The 12500-nt window shown below is 38.2% G+C and overlaps 1 protein-coding gene across 2 annotated transcripts in view; it reads left to right on the forward strand.

Annotated features, from left to right (window-relative positions):
- The window catches only part of Rat1 (5'-3' exoribonuclease 2 Rat1), a 27009-nt gene that overhangs the window by 376 nt on the left and 14133 nt on the right, over nucleotides 1–12500 (forward strand). The window contains exons 2-15 of one of the 2 annotated variants that reach the window (XM_043014312.2): nucleotides 3472–3648; nucleotides 3876–4053; nucleotides 4288–4439; nucleotides 4677–4908; nucleotides 5278–5481; nucleotides 6063–6160; nucleotides 6435–6617; nucleotides 6846–6958; nucleotides 8215–8412; nucleotides 8912–9226; nucleotides 9369–9525; nucleotides 9661–9737; nucleotides 11201–11452; nucleotides 12066–12500. The exon at nucleotides 12066–12500 is cut by the window's right edge and continues 336 nt beyond it. In XM_043014312.2, the coding sequence (XP_042870246.2) occupies nucleotides 3472–3648; nucleotides 3876–4053; nucleotides 4288–4439; nucleotides 4677–4908; nucleotides 5278–5481; nucleotides 6063–6160; nucleotides 6435–6617; nucleotides 6846–6958; nucleotides 8215–8412; nucleotides 8912–9226; nucleotides 9369–9525; nucleotides 9661–9737; nucleotides 11201–11452; nucleotides 12066–12500 (2771 nt within the window). The remainder of the gene's footprint in view (nucleotides 1–3471; nucleotides 3649–3875; nucleotides 4054–4287; nucleotides 4440–4676; nucleotides 4909–5277; nucleotides 5482–6062; nucleotides 6161–6434; nucleotides 6618–6845; nucleotides 6959–8214; nucleotides 8413–8911; nucleotides 9227–9368; nucleotides 9526–9660; nucleotides 9738–11200; nucleotides 11453–12065) is intronic. The other variant, XM_043014313.2, reaches the window with a different exon arrangement.

Raw genomic sequence — 12500 nt, forward strand, 5'->3', positions numbered from 1 at the left:
TATTTTTTTTGTAATTTATGATTGAATAACCGGATTCGCAAACTTGTTTGGGTGAGAGCCGCACTGGAAAATAAATTCTTTCAATAAGATTTTTGGCTTACACGACTAACTTCTCCAATGTGTTGAGACTTAATGTTTGCATGTTTGAAATCATTGAAAAGAAATGAGAAGTGGAAAAGATCAAAGAAAAATCCAGGATCCAAATTTTTTCCAAGGATTTAGTTGATGCATTCATGGTTATGAAGAACTTGCTTGAAGCTCTAATTAGGGTAATTGTGAGGATTGTACCAAACTTATAATTTATATATATATATATATATATATATATATATATACATACACTCAAAGGTAAAAATCCAATTTTTACAGCCATCAAATTTTTTAATTTAGATTTTTGTTTGCAATTCTTCCTGATGTGCATCATGTGAATCTGCTATAGTTTTCCGTCCCAAACAACTGATTCTGGAATTGTTAACCCCTTCACACTGGGCAGTAGAAAACGCTCCTCGCGTCATATCCGAGCTGCCGGCACGCGCCAAATTTTAAACATCGCTACTGAATATGACAAGTTTTAAGCCAAAACCTCAACATAATCATCATGTGTTATATATCAAAATATGCATAGTTAACCTCTTCCCCCATGGGCATGTGACAAGTTATTTACATGGGTTGGGAGGAAGAGGGAAAGAGTGACCTTGGTGGGAGGCCTCACTCAGATTACCAAAGAAAACGATTGAAATAGTATGGTAAACTAATCATAATATGTTTTATATTTTTACATAATGTTCCATAAATAAATAATGAAATGATTGCTAGCAGGGCCCATCAATGCCTCCCCTGGTATAAGCGAATTCCACTCTTATGTAATAAATTATTAATAATGAAAGTCAAGTAATATATCGTATCATATCCGACCTCTATTCTGAAAGATCTCGTACAGTATCCGGAAGAAAGAAAACTCAATTCCACCAGAACTGAGCCATGACGCAGTATGCGCGTCCTCGGATTTGACGCGAGCGCTGCGATGACGCAGTATACGCGTCATCGTGTCGAAGGGGTTAAAGTTCTGATAGAGGTGAGGGCATGAAGTATATCAGAAAAATTATGAGGTAAAACCAGCTAAACTGAAATAAATGTAATAAAAGCACAATAAAAGAAAAACTAATAAAAATTGGCCATTTCCACCGTGAATCAAAATCAACAAATCGAAGTACCAACTTTTAAAAACCCAAGGGAACTTTTGACAACCCCAGTGGTAATACAGCACAAACTCTCTTAGCAAGGGTAACCCCTGTGGTCTACATCTACTGCATTATGGCCATACAACCAACCTGTCCCCCCTGGATCCCCATGGTCTGAAAAGATTGCATTTTAACCATGGAACTCATCTATCCCTCTAGCCTGGAGCTCCAGCGGAGTAGACCTCAAATGATTATGGATGTTGGCTCTCAGTCAACACATTATTTGCAACATGTAATTTGCTGCCTTTGTATGTAGAAAAAGCGATATACGCCTTTCTTTGGTTCCAGCGATTTCATCTAGATTGCTTCAATCAAAAATGCACAATTTTAACACTTGGGGCAATTGATTGTCTCCAATTTTGCACAGTTACCAATATCCCTTTTTTCTATTTTTGCCATAATATTGATCAAGGAAGACCTGATAATCAACATAACTATCAAAACAAAGTACTCCTCACTCGTCAGGGAATAATAGTCAAGGAGCTGTCAAATCACCTGGTAGTGAATACGCACATCCACAGTTTATTATAGATGAGTAAAAAAAAAAGAAAAAAAAAATTAATTGTTAGAAATTTTTAATGATTTGAAATAAAGGGTACATAATGCATAATTGTAAAAGAAAGGACCCATTCACGCCGGGGCCGTTCCGGCTTTGCACAGTCGCAATACTGGGGTTCTCGAACGCATAAGCCTAATGCCTGGAGATTTTCGGATGCACAAGCCGCGAGCCTGGGCTGCCCGCTTGCTCTACCCAAGCACGCGGCTTCCCCTCATAGCTCATCCCGGGCGTTTGACGCGAAAACCACAATACGTGCTATCTCGTCAACTGGCTCCAATGGGTTAACTAGAAATAGTTGTTTTTACAATTGCATAGTAACACACAAACTAGTTGACATACAGTAGAAATGAGGTACGCTGTCAGTGTAGGCCTGACATCTTAACCCTTTGACGGCAGTGCATCACACCCGTGTGACACAGCTAAATGCTAAATGACGGGGGCGACATACCAGTTTGACATACCCGTTGCAAAATTGCATAGGCCCAGCGTAGGGGGTTTCCACTTATCGCTGGCCCGTCGGGATTGGGTGAACACCATGAGCAGCTTAAAAATGTATCACTGACACATCAAACCTGCTGCATAACTTTTTATTAACAATTTACAGAGGAAGTGCTCTGAATGAAAATTGTCATATAATTGTTGTTTTATCAACTAATTGTACCATTTTCCTTGTATCTCATACGTATATATGTGTATACATACATACATATATATGTATATTCCATTCTTATGTGTGGAAAGCATTCACAGAGGCACAGGGCAGCATCACACCTAGGAGAGATCTCACCCTTAGTCACTGTGCTCGTTTGTTATCTAGTTAGGGGGAGCGCCATTACACAGATATGCGCCCCAGCAGGAGTGGCTTAAATGAATATATATATAAATTGTGTATATGAACATTCTTATATATTTGTATTTATATATCACAGCACTCAATTGATCTGACACATTTTAAAAACTATCCTTCTATTCAATATTCAATCTATATTCCAAATTGGTTGCTAACCAATTATAGTAAATTGTAGGACAATTATCCATGGTCAAATGATACAGGCAAACAGAAAAAGTAAGGAAATGGCATTAAAAAATGAAGTGGAATATGAAGTGGCTATATTTACAATATTCTGTACACAAGTCAGTATGAAGTGTCTTTAGTGCAGGGGTCAAGCTAGCCATTTTCCTTTTTATTATTATTTTACGGTTACCTCCAGCACTGAAACCTCGTTAAAGTGACACTATGATCACTTAAATAATGTACAAGTTTGATACTTGAGATAAAGTAACCAAATCCGTTGTCAATAACAGCATGAGTATACCCAGTTCAGTTTACAATGGTGTTTGATATGACATCTAGTAGAAAAAAAGGAGTGTAGAGCACATGTAATTATTGCAAAATGTGGCAAATTTGCCCAAGGCATTTCCTTTTCTCATCAATCCTTTTTACCCTACCCCCTTTACTCTTTCTTCATTTCTCTCTCTCTCTCTCTCTCTCTCTCTCTCTCTCTCTCTCTCTCTCTCTCTCTCTCTCTCTCTCTCTCTCTCTCTCTCTCTCTCTCTCTCTCTCTCTCTCTCTCTTTATTTCTCTTACTCTTTCTGTCCCTCTCTCACAGCTTTTACAACTTTGTCAATTCATTCAACTTATTTATCTATTAACTTATTATCTGTTTCCAGCAATACAACACAGATGAAGGGGAGACAGTTCCACAGGACTCATCAAAGCCAAATCCCAATGGGATAGAGTTTGATAATCTCTACCTGGACATGAATGGTATTATTCATCCGTGTACACATCCAGAAGATAAACCGCCACCTAAAAATGAGGACGAAATGATGGTCGCTATCTTTGAGGTGAGCCTACTTTTTTTTTTTCTCAGCCTTTTCTTTTTTAAGGAATTATTCTTTTGAAGCTTGATCAAGTTCATAGCTTATAAGTAATTCTAGTTGTTTAGTTGTACTTCCTAGTGTTTTGTATCTGTCCATTATTATCTATTCGTCTATTCTCCCATCTGCCCTCCCCCTCTCTTTCCCCAACCATATTAACAGAAGACTAAATTCAACACTTTATTTCTCCTCAGTGCATTGACCGCCTTTTTGCGATCGTGCGTCCCCGTAAGGTTCTCTACATGGCCATTGATGGTGTGGCTCCCCGAGCTAAGATGAACCAGCAGAGGTCAAGGCGTTTCCGTGCCTCCAAGGAAGCTGAGGAGAAGAATGCAAAGGTTAAGAGCCTTAGGCAGGAGCTCTTGGCAAAGGGTAAGGCTGAGCAGTAGTTACTTTATGCAATTTTATTATTATTCATTAGTTGTAATATTATAGGAGAATTTTTTTTTCTACATTTTTGACTTTTATTTTGCAAGTACATTAATTATTGGATTGATAAATTGTTGATCTCTCTCTCTTCCCACCTTCACTTTCCCTGCTTCCATTCCCTCCCATCCTCCTTCACTCTCATTTTCTCACTCACTCACATCTACTTATGTTTGGCAGGCTTCAAACTCCCCCCAGAGAAGCCCAAGGAATCCCACTTCGATTCCAACTGCATCACGCCTGGAACCCCCTTCATGGAAAGGCTCTCAAGATGCCTTCACTATTACATTCATGATCGGTTAAATAATGATCCTGGGTGGAGAAAGATTAAGGTTAGGGTTTAAGAGTTTTCCCTTGCTTTTTTTTAAGAATCTGTTATCTCAGTCCTTAAGGACATTGAGCTTTCACTATTATGCTATTCATTTAAGTTCCTTAAATGAATAGCAAAATGGTGAATGAAAGGAACTCTCATAAAAAAAAAAAATTATAATGAAGATAATTAAATTAAATTAAAGAGATAAATAACTTTCTGTTGTCGTCTCCTAATCTGGTGTTGCCTCCTAAAACAGGTGATCCTCTCAGATGCCAATGTACCAGGTGAGGGAGAACACAAGATCATGGACTACATTCGTCGCCAGCGAGCACAGCCAGACCATGACCCCAACACCCATCATGTCCTGTGCGGTGCTGATGCCGATCTCATTATGTTGGGACTGGCCACACACGAGGCCAACTTCACCATCGTCCGAGAGGAGTTCAAGCCCAACAAGCCTAAGCCGTGCGATCTGTGTGGACAGCTGGGTAGGTGGTTTGAGGGGCGTGGGGTGGACGACCAAGGGAAGCAAAGAAGGGATTGGATTGTTATTGAAGTTGTAATTACTTCTTTTTATTTCTTTAAAATGTTAACACAGACTAGTTTTGTATTCACATTAGGAAGAAACATGGAACTCTAGAAGTTGTATTGTCTTTCACTAGATTACTATCCTTAGTAATGTTAGTAATATTGCTTTACTCCTGTTTAGCTCTAGGTCGTGGGGTTAATCATTGATATTTTGTCTTTCAGAATCCTGATCTCTTAAATACCATATATAACATTCATGCAACTCTCAAGATCGTTAACAATTTCAGTTATGCATCTATTGATTAGTAATACCCCTGACTGTTCTCCAGGTCACGAGATGTCCGAGTGCGTTGGGATTCCAGAAGGCATGGAGGAAGCATCAGAGAAGGTGTTTGAGGAAGTGAAGTTTATCTTTGTCCGGCTGAACGTCCTACGGGAATACCTTGAGAGGGAGCTTGCTATGCCCAACCTGCCATTCGATTATGACTTTGACCGTGCCATAGATGACTGGGTCTTCATGTGCTTCTTTGTGGGTAAGTTTGTTTGTTTGTCTTTACATAGAGAGACAGAGGTATTTGTACTTTTTTATACAGTTTACTTGTATTTCTATCTTATGTGTAAGGGTCTCTTTGTACTTAAGTTATTGTTGCAATTCACAAAGTAAAAGATACATGTAGTCTCCACAAATCCTTGAATTAGATAATGATATTGATAGAAGTAATAAGCTTCATATACTTTTATGAAGTACTTCCATAGCTAGTCATTGTTTAACCCAATGACGACGGTGCGTCACACCCGTGTGACACAGCCAAAAACTCCCGTTCCGGGGCGTCATGCGATTGTGACGATTTCAATGCAATATTGCAATCGCCCAGCATATGGGACTTCGCGTAGAAAGTGCACCCGTCGGGAAAGGGTTAAAGCTTAGCTAATGATGAATAGTTAACATTTATCATTTAAATGTACAATTGCAAGGTTTCTAATGTCTTATTGTATCTTGTTAGTTTTATTCATCATTTTTCTAGCTAAAGTTTACAAAATTAGAAAAAGACATTATAGAAGTTTTCCATTACAATTTTTTCTATATAAATATGTTCTTTCAATCTCTCTACAGGAAATGATTTCCTTCCTCATCTGCCATCACTAGAAATCCGAGAAAATGCAATTGATCGTCTGGTTCGTCTCTACAAAGACTGTTGTTACAAGACAGGAGTAAGTTAATTCTATTATTCTTTCTTCGATACAAATGCCTTCTGAAGGGTTACTTTTTTTTTTTTTAGTATGATGTAACATATTTCAATTGGGCCTTTCCATATAATTTTACAAAAGGCAGTTTCAGTTGTTAAACTTATAACTTGCATTATACAATATGACCATACTTTTCATACTACTACTCATATACTGCACAAAGAACACTCAATGTTGAAATGAGATTAGGTCCAAATACATTGTTGTTGTTATTACATATAATTGTTTCTTTTACCAGGGCTGGCTAACAGACAGTGGAACAGCCAACATGTCACGAGTACAGATGATCATGCAGAATCTTGGGAAAGTGGAGGACGAGATCTTCCGAGAGAGGCAGAGGAGGGAACGAGATTTCAAGGCCAGAAACAAGATGAAGAGGAGGCAAGAGAAGATAGAGAAGGAAGCGGCCAACATGTTCAGAGTGAGTACTCATGAAAAGGTTTTCTCTCTTAAATGCAAACTAGAATAATCCAGGATTTTGTCATGAAGAGATTTCTCCTACTATTGGAAGGGAGGAGAATTTAAAAAACTATATAGAGATGAAATAGAGATAAAACTTCAAAAGAAGAAAAATAACCAGACAGTTTTTACCAAGTTCAAAAACATAATTACTGCAACTCACACAATCTGATTTCATTTCTTCCAACAGGATGTGAGTGGACAGGGGTCCTTGGGTGTGATGAGAGCAGGAGAGGTGTCCGTTGCTTCAGGAGCCAGGGGAATGATAATGCAACAACGACTCACCAACATGGATGCTGCTGGGTATGTAGCTGGTCTTGATTGGGAGTTTGAATTATTCATTTTTCTTGGAGAATATCACTTGATACAAGCAAGACAGTGGAATTTTGAAAGTAATTATCAAAGTATCTTTTATATCTAGGTAGAAAGCACATTTGGATGTACACACCAGAGAGAGAGAGAGTGTGAGTGTGAGTGAGTGAGAGAGTTTCATATCTTTATATGTTTATCTGAAATGATGTAGTCATTCTTTGTGCAATTAGATATTTATTACCTGTGCATACAAAGAATCAGCAGATGTCCCAAGTGGCTGTTAATTTCCAATGGAAATGACTGAGATTTTAGTAGGATGTAACAACAAAAGAAATAGATACATGTTTATGATGTTAAAATTACACTGATGAAGAGGAAGACTTTATACCCATATATTTATAACCATCCAATGTTTTTTTTACTAGTTCTTATTTAGAAATGTATGCCCACAATTTTTTGAAGAGATATACTTTAAGTAGGTAATAAACTTTTTTTTAACTATATGTTGGTACTAAACTGTTAACCCCTTCACTACGGGCAATAGAAGACGCTCCTCGCGCCGTATCCGAGCTGCCGGTGCGCGCCAAATTGTAAATGTCATTATTGAATATGACAAGTTTTAAGCCAAAACCTCAACATAATCATCATGTGTTATATATCAAAATATGCATAGTTAACCTCTTCCCCCATATGCATGTGACAGGTTATTTACATGGGTTGGGAGGAAGATGGAAAGAGTGACCTTGGTGGGAGGCCTCACTCAGATGACCAAAGAAAACGGTTGAAGTAGTATGGTAAACTAATCATAATAAGTTTTATATTTTTACATAATGTTCCATAAATAAATAATAAAATGATTGCTAGCAGGGCGCATCGGTACCTCCCCTGGTATAAGCCAATCCCACTCTTATGTAATAATAATGAAAGTCAAGTAATCCATCGTATCATATACGACCTCTATTCTGAAAGATCTCGTACAGTATCCAGAAGAAAGAAAACTTAATTCCAACAGAACTCAACTATGACGCAGTATGCGCGTCCTCGGGTTTGTCACGAGCGCTGCAAGGACGCAGTATGCGCTTCCTCGTAGTGAAGGGGTTAACAGCTGAAATTCCGTCCTCAGCTTTTCTTCTACATTTTATTGTATTTCTTCTACTACATTTAATTCTACCTCCTCATCTTCCTTTCTTCTTCTTCCATTCTCATTTTTCGTTTATATATTTTTTTTTACTCTCTCTCAACCACAGACAGGGACGTGGGGTGAAGAGATCCATCGACAATGTGGACAGCGACAGCGACGAGGAGACCCCTGACGAAGTGCGGTTGTATGAAGAGGGTGCCAAGGATCGGTACTACGAGTCTAAATTTGAAGTCTCACCCGATAATCATACATTCAGGAAAAAGGTCGCCAATGAGTATGCACGTGGGCTCTGCTGGGTGTTGAAGTAAGTCTGTTTTTGATAGTTTGTTTTCATCAAGTTTCCATTCAAATTCATGCAGACTTGTATAACTTTGGTCTTGAACCCATTGTGGATAGGGGGGGGGGTGACTAGAGCGAGTTGACTGGCCTTCAAGACAGGATATATCAGAGCCAAGGACATGGGCTGAAGTTTAGTGGGAATGAAAATGTTTTCTCTATGCTCTCAGCACCACTGATTTGCCCAATGAGCATTTTCCCTAAAAATAAATCAAAGGTTTGAGCTAACTTCAGAAAGCTGTACCTCTGAGCAAGTGCTGTGACTCATAAACTGCTATTACTGTGAGTACATTTCAACAGTGAATAGTTTCAGATATTGCATCATCTATGAAATGATCCCCATCTTTTAAGCCAAACCAGAACCATCATGTATGTCATGACACCTGTCTGCAGTGGATTAAATATGTATATTGTAGTACTGATACTATTAATGGTAGCAGTTAAGTAACTTTGTGATTTTGACACAGGTACTACTACCAAGGATGTGTATCATGGGACTGGTACTTCCCCTTCCACTATGCACCATTCGCTTCTGATTTCACCAATTGCGCAAATGCCAATGTGACATTTGATTTTGGAGAACCCTTTAATCCACTGGAGCAATTGATGGGTGTGTTCCCGGCTGCAAGTCGAGCACACGTGCCTGAGCCATGGGGGAAGTTAATGTACGACCCAGATTCCATCATCATTGACTTCTACCCAGAGGACTTCAAAATAGACCTGAATGGAAAGAAGTTCGCCTGGCAGGGAGTGGCCCTGCTGCCATTTGTGGATGAGAAAAGGTGACTCTAGCAAAAAAAAAATTTTTTTTTATGCATAATTGGTGTTTTCACATTTTTTGATACATGTTTTATCATTATGATTTTTTTTTTTTTTTTTTTTTTTTTATACAGAGAAATTAATATTCATGTTTTTTGTGAACAGATTAAAGAATGCCCTGAAGTCAGTGTATGATAAATTGACTCCGGAAGAAAAGTTGCGCAACAAAAGAGGTGATAGTTTCCTCTATGTCAGTGTGCAACACAACTCTTACAAACAGCTGACTGACTTGTATCGTATGGGGATGAGCTTTGACACTGAGGTATTTTTAAAAATCTTGATAGACTTCTGTCTTAATTCATCAAGTACATTTAGTTTCCTTTAATACAGTTTGTAACTTCTTTTTTTCTAATCTTTACATTTAAAGGAAATAAAATCCAACTTATTTCATTGACAGGTTCCAATTGCTGGAGATGATTTCCAAGGCATGCAGGGAACTGTGCTAATGGCCAGCAATGTTGTCAAGCCAAATGGGTAAGTTTGTTTTTAGTTCAAAAGGATTCCATTCATTCAGTGATTGGGAAGAAGACAATAAGGTAGTGTTTAGAGTGAAACTAATGAATCAAGAGTGATTTTAGTTCATGATTTACTAAATCAGTCCATTATTTTAGCTCTTAGCATAGGGGTTTGAAATGAGAAACTAAACAAAAAAAGGAGAATGACCAGTTGAACCTTTGACTTCAACTTTGACAAATTTATTTGAGAGGTTGCCAGAAAAAATTGCATTGCAAAATTTGTTACCTGATATTTAGCTTTTTAATATTCATAGAGCACACTAAAAGAAACAAGAAAACAATGATATAACCCTTAAAGCACATGCTGTCTTACAGTGCACTAAGCAATCACACACATCTACCCTAATTCCAACTGTACACATGCACACTAGAAATAAAAATCTGCATATCAAATTCTGAATTATGAGATTTGAAAACTTTACAATCATTACTTGTCTTACTGTGAAATATTAGTACAGGTTCACCTGAGTACGACTAAATGTAGTACACACATCCTATAGATGTTAAGGACAGGAGAATGTGTACATTTTAATGAAATATGCTAGTGGAAGGATGATTGGAATTTAACAGACATTACATTCTCCACTATTTTTTTTATCAGGAAATTTAAATGTAATAAAGTAGGAATAGTTATGTATTTTTTTAAGTAGAGCATAGACAGTTTTCCATCAAGATTGTTTTACAGTTTGTCCTAATTAATTCCTGTTGATAATGATTGGTTATATATCCTGATGATTTGTTTCTTCTTGATGTATAACTAAACTGAAATTGCAGTTTCAGACTTTTATGAACTGATGCATAGTACTTAAGCACTTGCATGTTTTATGCATAGGCTATACAAACATAGATATCTGATAAATAAAAACAGAAAAAAAAACAGCAAGAAAAGTGAAAACTTCACAATTCAGAAATGGACCATTTAATTTTGAAAATGAGCATTTGGTATGATATAATATGTTATTAAAGAAAAAAACAACTATGTTTCATTAGTGACAAGTGTTCATAGAAACTAAGATGTATTTTATATTGATATTCACAGGAAAGAGACCACAACTTGCATTTTGTCATAAATTAGATTCACAGGTTATGGGATGTATATAAGATTGTTTGAAATGGAAAGAGTAGGTCATCTTTGTTCTATAAAAGGAATTCAGAAAATTAAATTAGGAGACGATAGGCAGAAGAGACTTGTAAAATTAGGATTTTTCCTGGCATTATCAAAAGACTAGGGTTGATGGTTTCTATTTTTATATTAAGATGGCATCTATGCCCTCTTAATATGAAGGGAACTGATACTCATGATGAGAAACAAATATTAATGGCATTAATTGAAGACTGGTTATACCCTTGAATTGTTAGAGCTTGATTGTAATTTATCCAGTGTATGTAGTGCAATGTTTTCTCTCTCTCTCTTCCCTGCAGAAGTGTTCCATCTCCGGTCATTGGCTTGGAGGAACTTACAAACAACCATGTTGTGACGGTAAGATACAGGGATCCAAAATACTCAGATGACTTCGTCTTCCCAGCCAGGAAATTGGAAGGAGCTAAAGAACCACCACGTGTTTTGAAGCCCAACGATTTCCCTGGAGGCAACAGAAATTACCGTCCAGTGATTGGATTCAATCAGAACATGCCCCGTGCTTCACTCGACATGTCTGGCCACAGGACGCTTGGGTAAGGGTTTCTTTGTGTGAAGGGATTTCAGATATATTCTATTGTAATATCCTGTGGTATAAGAGAAGTCCTGTATAAAGTATGCAAGACTACTTGGAAGATTGTATTGTTAAGAGTGAATGTCTCTGTATTGCAGGATTTTATTCTAGATCTATCTGAAATGTATGTGGGAATGGTGCCCCCATTTTTTTTTTTAATGATTTTGCAAGAAAACTTAAACACAGCCATACCACTGAACACAATGGGTAATTTAATAACTCTTCCTATTTATGAAGAGATGGGAGAGTGCAGTGTTCATTGTATTATTGTGATGCGTTTATGGGTTAATTGTTGTGTTTAAAGTTTTCACATGTTCACCCATTTCCTTCCTCATTTCACATTGTTTTAAGATAATAGGTTCATCTTTAATTACTGTTTTGTGGTAAAAGTTAATGACTGTTGACTGGCATATTTCTTTTTTTCTTTTTTTTCTGTGTGATATGTGAATTGATGATCTATTGGTATGTTCTGCTCTGGTTATAAGTTCAAGCTGAGGATTATAAAGAATAGACTTGAGGAGTATAAAGAATAACAAGGGAGCCAGCATGCAACTTACCATGCCGTCCTCCTGCAGCCACCACCTGCCGAACCTCCAGGGTGGAGGGCTACTCAGCAACAACGTGCTGCTCCTGCAGGGTGGCCAAGGAGGGCAGGGGCTACTAGGAGCTTGTCCAACGCAAGAAGGGCTCCTCGGAGCAGCACCCAGCCAAGGCAGTTTCCTCGGGTCAGGTCTAGGAGGTCAGGGGACCGTGCTTGGTTCAGGAATAGGTCAGAACAGCCTGCTAGGGAAAAGACCAGGAGGACAAGGGGCCCTTCCTGGAATAGGAGGAGGAGGAGGTAGTGGAGGTGGAGGGCCCTTCATTCCCCCTAGAACAAGTCCAGAAGAGAGTAACAGTTCAGAAAGAAGCGGGCCTGGGCGAGGGGCCTTACTTGGGTCAGGGCCTCGCAGGCTAGGGCTTTTGGGAGACGGGCCCAGTCAGCAAAATATGCACAAGGCCATGCAGGGGGA

Source organism: Penaeus japonicus, unplaced genomic scaffold (assembly GCF_977035675.1).
Source record: "Penaeus japonicus unplaced genomic scaffold, GWHDUDI00000001_assembly GWHDUDI00000013, whole genome shotgun sequence".
Lineage (NCBI taxonomy): Eukaryota > Metazoa > Arthropoda > Malacostraca > Decapoda > Penaeidae > Penaeus > Penaeus japonicus.